General features: G+C 47.6%; 1 protein-coding gene across 4 annotated transcripts in view; it reads right to left on the minus strand.

Moving 5' to 3' along the window:
* fibcd1b (fibrinogen C domain containing 1b) overlaps window positions 1-19428 on the minus strand; it is a 92005-nt gene that overhangs the window by 40765 nt on the left and 31812 nt on the right. For 3 of the 4 annotated variants that reach the window (XM_088392458.1, XM_088392456.1, XM_088392455.1), the window contains 3 exons: window positions 15214-15441; window positions 3431-3514; window positions 1084-1563 (listed from right to left, as the gene is read on the minus strand). In XM_088392458.1, the coding sequence (XP_088248584.1) occupies window positions 1084-1563; window positions 3431-3514; window positions 15214-15261 (612 nt within the window). In that variant the 5' untranslated portion in view covers window positions 15262-15441. The remainder of the gene's footprint in view (window positions 1-1083; window positions 1564-3430; window positions 3515-15213; window positions 15442-19428) is intronic. The other variant, XM_088392457.1, reaches the window with a different exon arrangement.

A 19428-nucleotide genomic window follows, 5' to 3' on the forward strand; every position in this document is an offset into this window, starting at 1 on the left:
ACCGGGGTCCGCCGTACTGTGAGGGCGGCCAGTCAAAACGAGTATTCAAGAATCGAGTGCGTGTTACAAGGTCTTGTATTGGAGAAAATGAACAGTAAGAAATGGATGAGGGGTATTTTTTGGGAGGGGGGGTCCAATTCAGAGAGTACAGCAAAGTACCGTGTGTCTCAAGTAGTGTATCTCGAGTGCTTTTTGTCCTGAATCTTCTCAGCTGCCCATTTGCTTAATTGTGCGGCTGGCATTTAATCCCCGACGTGACTTTGATGTTTATCCGCCAATGATCCAATTATCATTATCCGCGGTTATTTGGTGGAGCTTTCAAAGTTAATTGCGCCGCAGCGTCGAGCTTTTCTTTGTCATCGTGTCACCTCAAAGGACCTCGTGTCAGGATCGATGAACGTCTCCGGCCCAGAGTGGCGCGACTCGGTCCGGCGCCGTTAATATTCGACCGACGTCCCGCCGAGTTTCGAAGCTGCCATTCGTGTCAAAGTGGACTCCGGTGTTATGTTTGCTGAGCACTTGATGGGCCCCAAAGGCCGCGATCACTGCGACGCCAATGCAAACGTTTGCTTTCGACCCCACAATGGAAGAACACGTTGGAATCAAGAAACACCTCTGAGGAAATCCTAATTTGAAACAACCTATTACTGCTCTGTTCTAAAATATACATGACATTGCTGTTCCAATACTTTTGGGGGACTGAGCAATCCTTTTCTTTGCTGTTGGAGATGGCGAACGTCTGGGCGATCCGCAGGGGGCCCCTCACAACACACAAGCGAGTCATTGGCGAGGCCGTGCGTCACCGTCCGCATGGCAATCCCGGCCGCAGGTGGCCCATTGATCGCGCGCGCGGCCGGCCGGCCGGGAGCGGCGGAAGCGAGCGCCGCACGCCTGGCCGCCCCAAAGACGCCATCAATCGTCTGGGATGATGCGGCGTCGCCTCTCGCCCACTATTGGGACAGGGACTTTTTGTTTGGGCCGTGCGGATCGATTGCCATTAGCGGACGACGGCGCGTGAAAAATAGCAACAGAGAGCCGCAATAAAATCCAAATTTGAAAGCCAAAGCTCCACCTCCTTCCTACCTGTATGAGGCGCGCTTGCTCCGACTGCAGCGTGTTGAGGTCCTGGCCCAGGCTTCCCTGCCCCCGGCGCAGCGCCTCGTAGTCCATCTTGAGCTGCCCGGCGTGCGCCGACAGCTTGGCCACCTCCTCGGCCAGGCTGACGAGCAGCGCGCGGTCCTGGCCCTTGACCGACTTGAGGTCCGAGTCGTGGTCGGTGAGCGAGTGCAACAGCGAGGTCTGCACGCCCTCCAGCCGCAGGAAGTTGCCGCTGTAGTCGGGGCAGTTGGGGTCGATGAAGATGTTGACGCGGGAGCCGTCGCCGCGCTCCACCGTCACCAGCGCGTTAGCTTCGTCCTGGTTGGTGGAGATGTGCGGCAGGCCGTCCGACATGGGCGGCGCTTGGTTGTGGTTCATGAAGAGGATGGTGCCCGTCACCGTCACGGCCAGCAGGACGGCCACGAAGAGCAGGATGGTGCACAGCAAGTAGCTGCAGCTCATCCGCTGTCGGGAGAGGACACACAAAAAAACGTGTCAAGGGACAGGAAATGTTGATGTGTTGTGATAGGAATCTTGAAAAATATTTTTATTCAAAATCCATCCAAAAACAGCGACGTCTTCAGCCAACAACCACAAGCTGGGCAAGCTCCAGACAGGAAAAAGCCGACGTCTTTTGGAAGCTATTAACCAGACCGTAAAATGGCCGCCTCTTTGGCCTTTCACGACTGGCCTCGATTTTCTGTCAGCTGGGCGGGAGCGGACACGAGGAGGCGTCTGGGCCCCGCGCTCGCCGTGATTACAAGCTCGGCGGCGATGAATCTGCGCGTGATTTCTTATTATTGCTGGGAGGATGAACGCGGAGCGGGAATGTGCTGTGTTTGTTTAATGTTGTGGATGTGCAAGCGTCCGTGCGAGAGGTGGCGGGCTTATTAATATGCAAATGAGCCGCCCGGGCGCAGGGCGGCGCGCTAATAGACGGCTAACGGTAAATGCTTTATGACGAGAGAGCTTTATGGTTTCTTTAATGTGCAGAAAATCAATTGGCTTGTGCGGGAAGCTAACAAATGAGCCACACAAATTATACTCATGAAAAAATGATGCAAGGTCACTTCCGTGCGGGCAAAAAAACAAACAATTCCGCACTCTCGTCCGCCGACACCAGCCCTATGTTTCAAAATGAAAGCAAGGAGCGCAACTATTTGGGATTTCAGAGCCAAGGTCACGTTTAAAACCAGACATTGGAATTCTAATCATCAAGGCCGATTTGAAATCCTGGCCCAAAAATCTGCAAAATGTATTTGGTTCTAAATTGAGGTTCTCAAACTGCAGCTCTGCTGTTGTGCAACGACTTGAGGATCTCGCATCCGCCGCTGCTAATGTCCTCACCGCTGCAGACGTTAGCAGAGTTTGCCTGAGCTTTATTGCCGGCGGGCCCGCCGAGACATCAACGGGGGCCATCAGCACAGCGGCGCCGCAGTAAACATTCATTGCCTGCTCGCTGGGCCGTTACGCTAAAAACAGAAAAGATATACAGCGACTCGCGCTCCGCCGCTCATACGAGCCGAGGCTCGTCCGCTTTCACGCAGATGCCAACACGCGAGACTTTGCGCTAATTTCATCTCCGGTGAAAGCGGAGCGGAGGGTGACTCAGAAAGACTACGTTGTACTTTTAAGTCTACTTGGAGCTGAGGTGTCACGATAGCTAATTTGAAACAGCGGCCACTAGGGGGACGGGCGCAAGACCCATTTAGACGATCCGCAGAGCTGCGTCGGCCCAATTTCAAATAATGCATGTATCGAAATGACACTTTATTAGGCCTGCCTCCCTCGCTCGCTCAATCACGGTCTTTGAATGAACAAAGTAGAAGCACTTTAAGCTTGGCGAAGGCTGAAAGGCTCGATGTTAATTAAGCCAATTTTGCATTTATCAGCAGGTAGTAGGTGCCTTAAAAGCCACTGAGCCGTAAAAAAAAACCCCCAAAATTGGCTCATTTACAAAAACTGTTTTAGTTAGCCAAAGTGACAAGTGCGGGGGAAAAAACAAGATGATTTAATAGCCAACAAGCCTGGCCATCCCCTCGAGCAACTTTCTACGTTGACCCTTCAGACGGAGCCCGGGGGGGGAAGCCAAGGGCCCTTCAAGTAAAAACCGTCTGCAGGAGGTGAAAGCCCACGCAACGCCAACAGCCTATTAATTTTTGGGGGGAAATGAACCTCTCGACTTTATCAGCGTGGGGCCACTAATCGGGAACGCAACGGGGGGGTCGGAGTGGGCCGATCGCTAGAAATTCCACATTGCCTTGATCTTCATCAACAGAATTGATTTGCAAAAATGAAGCTAGCTGTAGCGACGGGGGAGGGCGGGCCTTACCTTGGCCGGCGTCTCCCGGGCGCTTTCCGCGTCGGACCAGCGATGTTTGAGCTGCGAGGAGCCGGGCACGCACTCGCAGAACGTCTGCACGGGACACACACACAGCATTTGTTGTGCGTTGTTGTGATGCTAAGTTAACTCGTGTCCTCGTTAATGCCGTTTGTTAGCCTTGTTAGCTTCTTTAGCTTTGTTTTATTGCTGCTGATTCTTCTCTCGTCTCCAGGGTCCAGAAAGGTTAACGAATTGTACTTGACTATTTCTTTCGGTACGACAAACAGGAGTCTTTGAAAGCACCTGGAACGGTGCAATGAAAAGCACAATTTGCGAAAAGTAGGCCGTGAGTCTTTGCCCTGCAGTAAAGACTGCAACGAAAAGATTCACTTCAAAACTCTGAATGGACACATAAGATCTTTATCCTGCTTACTTACAAGGCCAACTTAATGACATGGCTACCTATGCGCTAACACAAAGAGTGATCAATGAAACGAAACGAGTCCGACGGTGGAGTTTGATTCTCGACTTCGTCGAGCGTCGCTCCCACTGTCACCGTTTCTGCAGCTCCTGGGTTAGTTTGTATTTCAGCGACGTCCTTGACTGGCCATTAGAATTCTGCGCCTCTTCTCCTTCCGCTTTATCTCCTTTCAGTTCCAACTTACAAATAACACAGCGACAGTCTCGCCTTTAAGTTCCTCGCTCACAGCTACGCCGCCTTCATAGGTTCGAGCGCCAAAGGGGGCTGACAAACGACTGCGACGGCTCGTCTCCAACGCGCCGGCGGAGATGGCGGCAAATGCAAGATGGCCGCTAATGCGAGCTGGCAGCGGCGGCGGGGAGTCATCTGGTACAATTTTTTGACAAAGCTTTTTTTCAGGCATCGGCAATTTACCTGAGCATCGATTTATCTGATGTCAGCGAAGCTACATGATGCAATGATTGTCACGTAAATCAAATTTGGACGAATTTGTGGGGCAACGTGGCAATAACGCCGCACCCTTGCTGTGATGCTAACATTGCTTTTTATTCCCTCCTTGCAGAGGATTTACACCTAATGGAAAAATTGTCATGTTCGCCGCGTCCTCACTGAAACGCCATGGAGCCCGCTGGACAAAAAAAAAAAAAAAAAAAAAAGGCTGAAACTCAGGCACAGCTGTGACCGAACGTGTACGTGCGTACGTTCTCAATGAACAAGTGGCATGCTAGCACTGAAATCCTCCGAGCCAAAACAAAATGCCGCCGTTTCTTTTATGCGTCGTCCTTGGCCTTGAACTGTGCACGCGTGGATGGAAGCGAGGTGCGTTTAATCCCACTGTTGCTCGAGCTGATGGAGTGCGAGACGGCCGGGGAGGCTTTGCATACGTTAACCAGCGGGCCGACTAATCACTTAACCCAGTGGCGCCGCGTACAATCAAATGCGACTCGTATAATGATGTTTTGAATGTATCATGGTGAATAACGGGATTTTTTTTTTTTTTTTCTGGAAATTGTAGTGGTGAAATTGTCGATTTAGTGAAAATGGAAGTAGAATAAATGGTGAATTTTTGGGGGGAAATTTAACAATAGCTTGCAAGGAGTGAATTTTGGGAACGCGCTGAAATTGAAATGATGTTAATCGCATGAGTGACATGTAAGTGGATGCGCGTCAAAATAATGGGAGGGAAAAAAACAAGCAATTTCAGCAATAATAAGGCCGAGGAAGAGGAGGCATGCCGGAGATGAGCTCAATCTTATGAGACAAATTACCTACTCGACTCTCCACTGCCTGTCCTTGGAGCTTACAAAGCAATCGGCCACACACACACAGAGTTATAAAAGGTTCACTCATCGTGTGGGGGGGTCACAGAGTTCACTTGGCTTTTTTTGGGCTTCGTTTGAAACATGAAATACGACGCCGGGCCACACAAACAAACTTGACTTGTCCTGACTGGGAAATTAAACTTTCATCCAAACAATGGCAAGAAGCAAGATGGCAGACGGGGAGAAACCGAGTGGCCTTAGCGTGTTCATTTGCACATGTGCCGGCGCTCGTACATAATGTTATGTTAAGAAGACTGATGAGTGTGTGCGTGTGTGCGTGCATGTGAGGATGGGAGCATCGGGTGGAGGGGGGGGGGTGCGTGTCGCAGTGCAGCCACCTTGCAGATTGCTGCTCGGGGCGTGAAGGCAGTTGCGTGTTTGTGCGTGTGTGTGCGCAAGCTGTGCTATTTGTCTTTGTCTACGTGGCCTTCTCGCACGGGTGTGTGCGTGTGTATTTGTGCGCCTGACTTGGTGCGAAGACTTGTTGACGTTGTGACCTTGGTTGGCAAGGAGATCCAATTTTGATGCTGATGGCACGCAACAAATATGCTGTCTGCTCTTTTACTCTTATTCCGTGCGTGTGTGTGTGCACGTGTGTGTATGGCGTGACTGGAGGCCTTGCTGCCTGAGCGCTATCGGGTGCTAAGTGCCCAATGTTTGCCCCCGTTTCCTCCGCCTCCAGGGGAAGTCTCGCTACATCGGATTGTGGGTCGTCTCAGGTCCCAGGAAAAAAAATACAACTTTTTTTTGTCCCTCCTACCACACAGATGAGTTTTTTTTTTTAAAAACATATCCTAGCTAAAGATTTGACTTATTTAGACTGTATTTTTTTGTTCGCTGGTATGTGAATATCCGGTGGAAAAAGTCAGTCTTGCTAACATACACAAAGTCGGGCAGATAAAATATTTACGTGGTTTCATTTCACACCAGTAAGTAATTGTAGACAAGAACTTAAAAAGTCCATTTTCCAAAATATCAAATCCACGGTGTCAGATTAACGGCGCTGCGATGCTCATCTACTCTCATCGAGTTTACAAATCAACACATTGGTTCACGTTTAAAAGGTCAATGGGGGACATTTTGGACGCTTGCATTCGTCACGACAAAAAAACGAAGCAACTCACTTCAGGTGGGCGGACGGACGGCCCGGTAAGACGGCGAGCGGAAAGCGGGCGTGGACGTTCTTTTAAAAGAAGCAACACATACCGGGAACCACTTAGTGTTTTTTTTCTGACGCGACGTTCTGGAGTAAGGAGATAAAGCCACTTAAATCAGGACAGGACGCTCAGGCAGAACTCGGCGGGGGAATAGAGTGAGGTGGGGGCGGAGGGGGGGGGGGGCATAAAAGGGTGCTTTGTTAGCGTGTGAGAAGGGGGAAGCTTTCAAGGCAGCAATTAAGACTCGCTGAGAATGTAATTATTTTTCCCCGAGTGCCAGCAGGCTCCCTGACAAGGTGGCGGGTGACAATCTCCATACTCAGCAGATTTACGAGGCGCGTAAATGTTTGAGGAGGAATATTCGCAAATATCGTCCTGGCGAGGAAAATGGCAGCAATTGATTTTGGGGGTATTTTTGCAAGAGCGCTAACGACGTTCAAAATAGTCGTGAGAACTTTCGGCACAGGTTCCCTCAGACTCGTGGGCGCCTGTTGAACTGTAAAGACCTGGGACCACTACACCAGACTGAAGACTCGTGTGGTCCACTTAAAAGCCATTAGACCAAGGAGCCATTTATCATCTTCATGGGGACTCGGAGGGACCCTGGAGTGCCTCGGAGTGAAACATTTCAGAGGATAAACCACTTTGCACCTTGTCACCGCTTCTCCCAGGGAGCCCGCGTGAACTCGACTCCATGAGGAATTTATCAGTGTGTCTGTCAGTCAGTCCGGTTACTGTACGTGTGCGTGACCCCTGTCAGAAATCCCCGGGGGGGCGAGATTTGACCCGTGACCCCCGGGCTCTAATTGTGACGGGACGCATATGCCGGGATAATGATTCCGAGTAATCTGTTGCCGTGGCGACGTCCCTTGACGTAACCCTTCGGGCTCTGCTTTTGAAGATGGTTAAAGTACTGTAGGGATTAATCCACTACATTATCACTTTAATCTTCTCTTTAACCCCTTCAATCAGGCTCGTCCACCCCCGCTGCGAGGTACCCCCCCCCCCCTGGTTCCCTTCTGTTAAGCGACATATGGCCACCGACACGCACTCCTAATCTACCAGAGGAATTATATAAACATAGCGTTTTATCGGATCGCGTGCCGACGGACTACGAAAGTACAAAACGCATTGTAAAGGTTTTTCCGTGGAATCTCGGCTCAGGCCCCCGCATAACAAATCGTTCATAAGACGTAAAAAGTAAATTGGATATAGACGTCCGATCAGTCATGGATGAGACAAAAAATCATTGAGGACATAATTAGAAAAAGAAGACAAAGACGAAGAATCCTTGAATTGTCCCGGAAGGGAACATTGGATTTTGGGCGGCTAATAACCAGATATCTGTCGACCAGAGTGTGAGCGCAATCACTTTTTAATGAAGCCGTCTTTAGAAATAATGCCCAAAGTTCATATTAGCATTGGAATCTATTTGCATGCACAAAAAGTCAAAGTGTGGAACGAGAAGCCCGGAAATTGGCCCATTTATTAAAACCGCAAACACTTGAGCATCCTGTTGAACTAGATACGTCCACCAAATTCTGTGCTGATGCTAAAACTTTCCAGAGGATGTCAAGAACCTTCAAAAATAGAAACGAGATGCACATGCGAACAAGTAGCCGGGCGTGGACGGTTGATTTGTCGCAGGGATAATAATAAACATCAATTTCACGAGGGTCTTTGGTGCTCTGGCCCGTTTTATTCAAATGAGTTTTATTTAAAGTTTGCGTGATTAATACGACAGCGGCGCCGGGTTCAAACGTGGGCTTCATTACGATGCAAATGACGCGAGAGCAGCTGTCCAAGTCGCCTCCGGGTTTAACCGGGGCGCCTACGGGGAATGGAAGCCGTCGCCGGCGCCGCATTGGGTGACCGCCGACCTCTTTTGCAGTGAGCTGTCAGCGCCGCAACATGCACATAAATGATAGGAAATTAAAGGCGCCATCCCTAGGCAAATGGATTTGATATAAATATCCAGAGTGAGATCTGGGGTCATTTGGGGCATAGATTCGAGTGGATTTGTTTTGGTGGGTCCATTTGTGCTCGACAGGTTTACCAAATTTAATATTGCTATAAGTTCAAAATTTCAAAATATCTCAAGGACATATTGGCCGTTGAAGGACACCTGGAATTGGCTGGAATGACCCAAAAAAGATTTCTGGCTTTTTTGTGTAGTTTTAGGCATGTTTTTTGAGGCTTTTTTTTGTGGGTCTATTAAAAGTAGACAAGTTGACCAAATTCAGTGTTGCTAAGTGAAATCGGCTTTAGGGGCAAACAATTTTTTTCGGCCTTTGAAGACCACCTGGAAATGCACCAAAGTAGCAGAATTCACCTAACTTTTTTTTCCCCCCTGCTCCTTCCCCTCAATCTCCAGGCCTCCTAGCACCATCATCTCTCCGTCTGTCTCTCGGGCATGGCAACGCCGCCGGAGTCGCTCTTCATTTCGGGCACGCAAGTGATAAATCAATAGCAGCCGAAGGGCTGCGGGAGGTGCGTGGGCCTGATTGATTTCTTATGTTAACACATCATAGAAGGCCCAGCAAACCATCGGCGCCTTTCAACGTCCCGAGCGAGAAAGTAGGAAGAGTGTTTTTAACAAATGGGTGGGGGGAGCACCTAAAACAGGGGCGACGTCAAGCCCAAGGAACAATTTGTCGGCGATTACACGGCAATTACGCTTTCCGTCAGCAGCCCGGGTGACGTACTCTTGACATTCTTTGTGTGCACACTGTAATTGCGGACATCCGACGCCGCTCGCCCGCTACTCTCGGCAGACGATTCCCGTCCTCATCACATCTTCATGCATTAGTCATGGCGTGCGTAAGGGAGACTTGACTGGAGACGGCAGACAAATGGCTCGAGCCTGGATGTGCTTTGAGAGGGGCTTTTAAAAAGAATACTCCCGACGTCAATGATTGACAGCTCGCCCGGACAAATATTCCCGTTTAGGGTTTTGGGGAAGAAGGAGAACAGCTGACGTAGCGTCGCTGGAGTGACTTTGGATGGAAATGAATTTGAATACGCATAAATTGAAAGGTCAAGCCGCCATGTTGAACCAAACAAAAAAAAAAAGAGAATTCAACATTTTTGCTAATGGTGGTTTCATAATTGGCACGAGAAGCATGACAAATGTTCAAACTGTGCGTAACGTTACAGTGAAGGTCTACAATCGCTAAAGTAGAGCTGTCCTCACTGTCAATACGCTGCCCCCTGGAGGATTGGAGTACATAGTAGCTTTGAGCGCAAGGAACTATCTGATTTCCTATCGACCGCACCGAGCGACTGCGTGGCTTTTCATTTTTTCTGCATCTCGGAGGGGGGCTCGCATTTGTGCCAGGTTTCACGTGTCTGCGCGCCTCAGAGATGCTATCCGCGTCGGCGTGTCAGTTTTCTCCGAGGACCCCGTCGCGCTGCCCGAGTTGCGCGGCATCAGCAGAAAGTAGTGACCTGCGCCCGTCTGCTATTTCCATATCCAATTTCGTTGCTATTGCAGCGCAGTGCAACGTCTCACCAGAGGAAACAAGGGAAATAGTAAATATGTTACTTGTTTTCAGCCGTAGCCAGGGGGCGGGAGCTTTCGCTCGTCGGGAATGATATGCTCGAAAAACGTTTGCCAGTGCCGCTAATGAAAAACAAGCCCGGCGGTGCAAAACAGCAGCGCTTCTGCTCACGGAGCAAATGATGGAGGATTTTTTTTCTTCCAGCGAAAATATGATCTGCTGCAAATTTGGAATGATATAGCTGTTGTTTTTGTATGAAATGGGGAAAGAAAAAAAGAAAAGAAAAGAGTGCTTGGCTTAACATGGTGGGGAAATTTCTCTTCAGACAACAATGTACTACAACATGGAGCTAATTGTTTGGAAGCATTTGCCGAGCTAACAATTGAAATGCTAGCGAGAAAGGGGCCGAGCTAATAAAAAAAAACTTCCACCCGCAAGTGCTCTTGAAATAAAGACACACCAACATCAACGATTGATTTTTTGATGATGAGGAAATGTCGGCCGGAGAGACACGAGCCCGTTTGTCTTTGCGATTTAATAAGACGGTGGCAATAAATACCTCGCCTGTGTCGTCTTTTCACGCACCATTTCATTTGCTAGCTCTCTCTCCCCGAAGCGACTCACCGCTTCGCTCACGGTCGCAGCCGACGCCAGCGACAATCGAAGCAAGGCCGCAAATACAATCGGGGGTCATTTGAGGCGATGCCATCGTCGGCCTGTCCCAAAATGAAAGAAGAAAAATTCCTGTTCAATTTTTCAGAGCTGGCTGCTTCACAGCAAAATTCTCATGAGACTTCTTCATGTATGGTAAACACCTCAACTGAATTTCACGTCCATTAACAGTTTCAAAACTTGGGGTCAGGGTTTTATTTATTCCTTTTTCTCCCGAAGGTGCTAGCAAATGAGTTTCGGAACATGTCCGGTCTATACGTACATACATTTTTCGTTTCGGTTAGATGCCGATCACGCCGAGAGCCGCTCAAAGACTCATCATGGGCGAGTTCATTGAGATTGGCTATCTGTTAAGCGATGATGGCGTTCGCCGGTGGGAAATTGCTCCATTTGGAGCGAGAGGCGAAGCAATCGTGCCGCGGCTGGAAAAAACGTTAAAGAGCAAAAGGCGGCTCAATCAAAGCTTCTCTGCCAGTTGGACTCCCGATGATGACAAAAAGAGCCGCTATTCAGCAAACAGCGGGGCGGACGCCAAAGTCCGCACTCAACAGATGCTCTGGCGCACCGCCCAAGTATTCTTCTCTGTACTCTCGCCTGATTCCGCCACAATTGTCCTGCGAAAACACAAAGCCGTGTTCTTTTTCTGCTCCAGATCCGGATCCAGCCACACGACCGTAGCTCGATTACACTGATCTTTCATGATTCGCTGGATCCGAAAGGCTAATTAATTCCCTTATTAGCTAGCGTCGTGTTTTTACCTCCGTTCCAAAAACTCGAATTAACGATTGCAATTACGTAATACGGTCATCCACATAGTAAGAAAAAAAACAAAACAAAAACAATGTGCTCAAAAGCATGCAGTGTAATAATATGTTGCTTTAGTTTGCTAATTTTATAATTAGTAATAATTACTTTTTTATGTGAGGTCTTAACCAGCTAAGCTAACAAGGCTGAACGTGTCCCGGCTTTTTAGGAATTTCAAAATATTATTTTAGCTATGGGAAAGTCAAAGAAAAAACAAAAAGCCAAAGACAATGTGCGAAGATGATTTTTCACAAAACAAAAAAGCGACTTGAAGCAATGACGTAACTATTGTGATTTATTTGCGGCCTTCTCTCCAAGCCATGTGACTGACAAGCACGTTATTACCACTGCCACAACGAAACCCGGAACACAGTAGAAGTGGCGCGGTGGACAAATGCATTCGACCGCCTGTCATTCGACGAGTGCTTTAATGCGGACTCTTTCCATTTCAGCGTTTTGGCGGAGAGGCGTTTTGAGTGTCACATAATTTACGAGCCGACTCGGCGGATTGATGCTCGCCTGGAGCGTCGGGGACGTCCGGGCTTTTGTTAAACTCGGCGAATGATCGCGTTGCGGGTACATAAATACAGCGATCGGCGGCGTCGAGCCTTGATTTGTGCTCGTGATGCGGACGCTCGGCTTCCAAATCAACAAACGGCAAACACTTTATTAGGTGCGCCTCCGCCACCTTGCAAGACACCATTAAAAAACGAGTCCTTTGTGGGACGGCGGTGGAAATGGAAATCGATTTTTCATAAATCGGTACGATGCGACTTTTTACTTTAATTCCATCAATTTGATAAAACACCGTTATGTGTCCAGTGTACCTAAATTTTACGAGCAATGAGGACGTACGCCTTGAAATGTTGGTGTGCGGGCGTGCTATCGATTTCAAAGCGGCTTAGCACTTTTAGTGCTTTGGAAAAGTTAGGATTTGTACGGAGTGCTATTGATTGCTTCCAAACTGATGGGCGACTCCTGCGAGATACTTCTCGGCTGTACCGCGTGTATAATCGGCTTCTCCGAGGCCCCGGCTGCTTTTTCTTTCCCCTAATTGGGATTTTGAAACAGACTTTTTACCGTTGTTGTGGTAGCGCCGCGCTATGTTGGAGACTGCATGCAGAGCGCATGAAGGCTACCCTGGCGCTAGAGCGGAGAGCGCCGGCACAATTGTTGCGGAACAATGGCGAGTCGGTTCAGCGCAATCGTCAAAGAGTGAGCTGCTTGAGAGCACGACGGGGGTGATGCCATTGTAAACAGTAAACCGTAAGAGGAGGGACGTAGAGCGAATGGCGCCAATTCATATGAACGGGATTAGTAATCAATTAAGAATTCAGTGGCTAGTGTAGGCTAAGCCTAACTTAGGTCAAATCAAACTTAACATTTAAAAAAAAAACACATTGGCTTGAATGAGGATCGTTTAGCTTAATGCTAACAATCAATGCAAAACGCCATAGACAGGCTAGCTGCGGTGTGTGAATCTTTCGAGTACACGCACCATAACGATAATCACAGGCAGGACTACAAACGGCATATTAATTAATCAAGTCACTCACAGTAGTTGTGATAGTCTTGATGACTATCATACTGCCCCCGGTGGCCAAATTGCACACTGGAGGTTTTGAATTCTTTATATTTCAATGGTGTTAATAGAGACAATCCAACAGTATGTAGTCAAATGATACAAATATTAAATTTCAAACTATCTGCCATATTTTTCTGAAATACCGCAAAAATTAAAATATGAACACGTACTCATTTTTTTTTTAATGCTCTTTAGAACCATGCGTACTAGGCAGCACGAAGCGGACAGTCTCAGACAGTCTTGTTTGTTTCTTTAAATCTCAATTAGCGACGTGTCTGACCGCCTCGTGCCAGCTGCCTGCGTCTGCCATCGCAAGATTTAAGACTTTCAAGTGATGCTTTGCTCCTAATTGGCCTCCATTTGCGGGAAAAAGGGCACCGGGGGTGACGGTGCACGCCTGGCAGCAAATCATATATGCAGAGATGGGCAGCATCAAAAACCAAAGAGGGGATCTATGGTCTGCATGAGCCACAGACCGCCCCCCCCTCGAAAAAAACAATCTATTCACTTAATGCCAGAAGTGTGCGAGGGGAAATGAAGAGCAAAGCGCAAGCGGCTCATCTGGCGGCGTTCCCTATCGCCGTGTGATCGGAGGCGAGCGTTTGGGGGTGCTGGGACATATTTTCGCCTTTAATCCTCGCAGTGGAGCCACTCGGCGTATTAGTCTCATTTAGTCATTCGCGCTTGCGCTTCATCTCAATGGCTGCCTGCTCTTTCCCTTCTTTCTTCCCTCAAGTAAATATTCCAGCAAATTTCGTCACGACAACATGCTACATATTCTGTAAAAAAGACGGACAGGCATATCCAAAACTAGCCCCCCCCTCCTCCCAAAAAATATTGCATTTAATCACAAAAAGAATGTTGAAGCATAAAGTATACTGCTCCAATTATCCAGAACAAAAATGGCTGCCGCAGCAACATGTGTCACAGACAAGTTCCACTAAAATGGCTGACCACATTTTGCCACCAAAAAAAAAAAAAAAACTACGTACACTCGGCTTTGAGAAATCAACATTTTTGACAGTTATTTTTGCAACACGAGTGCCATCTTGTATTCTGATGACATATTAACAGTGTGTTGTATATTGGAGCTATTTTGCAGCGCAAAATAATGGTGTTGATTTTTCTTTGCTAATTTAAAGCCATTCAGACGACACTCGAAACAGCAAACAACATTTGCGCATCTCATTTCCTGCGCGCCCATTGATCGCCGCCTCCGGAGAAGTATCACGCTTAGCCCGGACGTCATACGTGACAAATTACCTCTTACGTATTGAGTCAATATGAATTGAGAGCAGTTCAGGATGCCTCCAAATGACTCACCGGCTCTCCTTTTGATGAGGAGGCGGGCGGATATCATCGGAAAACTTGTCAGACTTTGCCAAAATGCCACATGTAATCATTAGCTCGCAAAGTAGAAGTGACAGGTTATTGAAAAAACCTGTGACTACCAACAAATGAGTGAAAAAAAAAGCACCCAATGGGGGGGAACTTAAGTGATAAAATGGTGTGGAAAATGCGCCCCCTAGAGGTTAAGAGCAGCACTAGCGTGACATCAGTGCAATGTGATTGGACAAGACAGGTAAAGGCTATGATCTTGTTGGAATTCTTCTGAATTCACAGAAACCAAATACTGGCAGCGCACATTTTCACCGAGGGGTTGGGCGGCTCGTGGAATATCGATTAGGAAGGAATGAATAATTCTGTTGATTCTCAGCACCTGCATGGCTGGAATTCTCAATTTGCTCGCTGCATCCCCACAATGACTCGGAGGAGGCATCTTGTGCGGATGCGTTCAGAATGGGGAAAAAGTGCATCAGTGTCTTGAAATCTGAGCCTGGCATCCCCTTGTGACATGTCCGTGACCTTGTGTACATATAATGTGTAGAAAAATATCAAAATGGGGGGGGGGGGATTTAATGCCAAGTGTACAAGCACTTAAAACCACATCTAAAGTTACTCCATTAAAACAAATATATGTGATTTAATACCATGCAGTTAAATTATATTTAAAAACAACGCGCATATCTAATTGTTCAAAGTCGACCCCCCCCCAAGCACGTTTTGAGGACGGGTTGCGGCGATATATCGACCGGGCACATCGCCGCCAAACCGGGGAGCGCGGGTGCCACCAACCGGGGATAGAATAGATGAGGTTGGCTGGGAGCGATATCCGCACTTTTTACCAGCAGCATACGCGTGCTAACCGCGCACACTCGCAATAACCGCGCACACTCGCATGCACACTTCATACATATCGCGTCCACGCACCTGGTTCTTGTGGCGAGTCCCGTCTTCGAGTTCTGAAGAGGTGTCCATGTTTCCCCCATCGGCCGGTCAGCGTCCCGCGGAGAATGTGCGCATTACATCCACCGACGCCAACACATCCAAGCCGAGCAAGTCCCGCGAGCAGCCTTTACTCCATTTGCGTGGAACTTCGTAGTCGGCTTCTGCTGCAAATGGTGTACTGCTGCTTCGGATTATTCCGCAGGGAATGTTCTGCCCCCAAAAAAGAGAAAAAAACGTGCACAATTCCCACTCAGAAAAAGTCTTTTACTCCATGACAAAAATCAATCTTATGTTCCAGTTGCGTGGTTTCTCAGCCAAAGTCCGCGGACGCTCCTTCCTCTCTGCAACATCCACGCAGGCTCTGGTTCCGAGCAAAAGAGAGCAAGCCAACTGCGCGCTCCTCCGTTGCGCTAGTGCGCTCCCGCCCGCCTGTCAATCAACGGCCGCCCACCCCTCCACGAGAAACGGAGCACGAGTATACGTGCGCATCATAGCGCAGTGACACCAAGTAAGTGTGAATGAATAAACGGCTCTCGCAACACGCCGGAGCATAAGGAGGAGGAGGAAGATGATGTTGATGATGATGATGATGAGCTGTCATCATCTGTATCATACGTTAACGGAGATGCCTACGGGGGGAGAGGGGAGGGGAGAGGAGGTGGCAGCGTCTGGGACGTCACAACAAGCGCCTTAAGGTGGTCTTTTTTGCCGTGGCAAAGTCCACAAGAACATTTGAAGCGGCTACTATGCTGCCTGTCTGTTTCACACTGTATCTCGCAATTTGTCCGTTTCCGCACCTCCCACGTCACAGTTCTGGTGTGCTCGCTCAATTGTGAAACAAAACCAGTCTATTAAGTATATTACGGTGGATGTTATTAGGCCCAGAGTGACTAATCAGGACAATCTGGCTAATTTCCGCTGGGCCAGGCTGCAATATTCGGGCTGCTATTTTTTATTCACAGATTTCCTTTCAAATAGCAAAAAGCTTTAAGTGGACTTAAAGGATTTTTTTTTGGGTTTGTTATACATATTATTTAGAGGGGGCGAGAGGTGCTGCAGTAAAGTGTGCACTTTTCTTTCCATCCAGCTAAAAAAGGCCAGGAGCTTGAGCACCACATGGGGTCTGTGCGCACAATGGAAAAGTACACAAAAACACCACAATGAGCTAAGGAATCATAGAGGAAATGGGGGAGAAAAAAAAAAAAGGCGGCTTAAAGTCGGCGCAAGAAGCGTCACCCGGAAGACGCCAAATGACATGTGGAGAGGCGAAAAATAAACAACAAATTCTATGTCAAAGAAAGAAAAAAGCCAGACTGCAGTGAAACACACTGCAAACAAACACCTTACATATATTTTGTTTTTTTTTTATCTCGACTGAGGTGAAAGAGGCAGTTTACACCCTTTTTTTGCACGCCCATGGGGCATGCGGGGCTCATGGGAAAGTGCAAACTGTGCAGTAAAAATGGCAGGCAAAGCGCACAGATGTTCAATTTGCCAACCTTCGCTTGGGGATGAGGGAGTCGAAGCGAAATATTACAATAACAACAATAATAGGAATGACTTGAAAGGCGGGAAATAGCCGGCGGGGCTCGTGGACGCCTTCTTCGCAGCGGCCAACAGCATCCATCTCGAACGTGCGCCCACTTCTGGCGGGACAATATAATTCTTAAAAAAGAAAGTGTGGAAGGGGGGGGGGGTCCTCCAAGGATGCGCGCTTGCTTTATCTCAACGATTGCAGCCTGCTGTTAGAGATGCGGCCTCATCTCTCTCCCTCCCACCTTTGGCTTGTTTTTTGGTTTTTTTCCCTCCACGCATGGCAGGCTGGCTCACCCTTCCACAAAATGCCACGGTGGTTGATAATTTGCAAAAAACCAGAAAAAGAAGACTAGACGATTCTTTTTTCTCAGAAGCACAACACAAAGAAAAGGCTGCAATTAAGGCACCAGTAAAAGTTCTTTTTTTTTTTTTTCATGTTCTTCTCCCTTGAGGCAGTGACTTTTACAGAGAAAATGTCTTCTTGTACTGCTTAAATCAACTCGGAATAGAAAAAAGTGGTCAGACGGAGGAGGGCGAATCTTTAGACGCTGGCTACAACCAAGACTTGTGAGACGATTGCATCACACGTGACACAAATGAAAGAAAATGAAGACTCTCCTCAAACCTGAACATTGGGGCCATTTCTGTATTTTAATCGAAATATATTTCACTAAACCTGCATCTGTAAGAATAAAGGCCTCCCTCCTAGTCGAAGCTCCTTTTCCTGTCCCCATATACGACAAGACTTTTGATGGGCTTCCCTGGGCCTTAAAGGACTCTCGAATGTTTGCCGACGGGCTCATCTTTCGAGCGGTGTGCAATTATCTGCAGGGCCTCCTCCAGGGCGACACTCGCTGGGGATAAAGGCGGGGTGGGGGTGGGGGCCAACCACTTCCTGCTTCGGTTACAACTTCAACAAGATTACGTCTAATGGGATCCCAGCGGAAGGAATATAAGTTGGCCTTAATGTTCCATTTTGTGTCCGATCCGCAACCTCTCCGGCGGATTGGGAATTAGGCAGGTAGCTAATCCCAATATAGCGCTTCTTCTTATTAAATCATTACCGGAACTTTTAACCGTAATGTGCGCTTTGTTATGCTTCCTAGCTAAGCTAGCATCTTGAGGTTTTACACAACAGGTCTAAGAGGGAAATTTTCAGTAAGTGTTTGTAGGATTTTTTTTTTTTTTTTAAGTAGTTCCGGCCAACATTTAATATTTGACATAAATGAGTCTCACCCCAACCCAGTTTAGCGGCCTCTCCAACAATCTTAATTGTATCACTCGAACCTTTTAGTGTAGTCATTCGTCTTCCCATCCCTTGCATACGCGATGGCGGTCGAGCTCATTTCGACGGCAGCCTCGGGCTGTTTACATCTGAGAAAAGGTGGGAAAAGGTGGCCGCTTTAACAGCCCGGCCGTGTAAATATTCCGAAATGATGAACGTGCGCTAAGTCAACCCAAGGGGGAGGGGGCTGTTTTATCACCGTCTCGTTCCAAAACAACGATTTCATCACTCTCCTCCCAGTCGCATTCGGGTGCACCCGTTGACCGCGCTGCCTGTAATACAGGAATTCCAAAGGACGGAATGAAAATGGACCACCTTGCCCGGTGCACTCCCGGCAGCCGAGGAGAATGAAAATGACCCGTCGTAAATTGTAAAAATCAAAGTTTTTTTCACCGGCTGAAACGTTACAGTGGTTACCGGGGAAAGGAGGGGGCGACGTCTTGACGGCAGAGCGACGAGCGGAATGAAAGTGACTCGGGTTCTTTCATCTTGGGTCAGGGGGGGGAAAAAAAAAAGTCAATGAGTTCGAGCATGTGGGACATGGGTGAAAGTCAAAGTCAAGGCAAATTAGGTTTGCAATTTTGGGGAGTGAAAAGAAACTGTATCGAAATGTTTTATGCATAAATCTGGTTGAGATGTGCAATATGCACATTGTGTTGCTCCTTCTGGTGTGTGCGCCTTGGCCACCAGGGGGCAGTATAATACATGCATACGGAAACACTACAGAGGAAGTGGTAGTGATATCTGTCATTCTCTTGATATGCTTAACAATACGGTGATGTTATTATTCACGTTTTGAGTGTTATCTCAAAAGTCTTTCATGGCCGTGTCCTTTAGTTTGCGTTTTTTTCTCCTGCCGACCAATCACTTAGTTTCCTGTGCACTTGCAGCCAGGTGAAAATCCTTTTTATTTTCACAGCGGGACATCTCCCAGCGGGATCAATTTTGGCATTTGCATATGCTCGGCTTGACACAACAACAACAACAACAACAACAAAAAGATGTCAAAACGGACAGGGTTTATGCCAGATGATTTTCATTTCATTCGTTTTTTTTAATAGCTTTATATTATTAAAAAGGTGTCAAACCATATGACTGTGTGAATGTTTTTGAAGTAACACTCCAAATAAGTGCATGTTCTCTCAGTTATTGAGACATCATATACTAAATTGACATGATTTATAATTACCCACTAACAGTCTAATTTTAGTGCAAAAAAATTCTGGCCGAGCATAAGCCTTCCATCTCGTTGATTTTCAAAGGAACACTAAAAATAATTGTGCTTGTATAACATCATACTAAATTGACATTTTCTAATATACAGGGAGTAATTTAAATATTAAAAAAAAAAAAAAAAAAAAGCTTCCCATCCAATT

The sequence above is a fragment of the Syngnathus floridae genome, chromosome 12 (genome assembly GCF_059516105.1).
Source record: "Syngnathus floridae isolate MCC-2025c chromosome 12, RoL_Sflo_1.0, whole genome shotgun sequence".
Lineage (NCBI taxonomy): Eukaryota > Metazoa > Chordata > Actinopteri > Syngnathiformes > Syngnathidae > Syngnathus > Syngnathus floridae.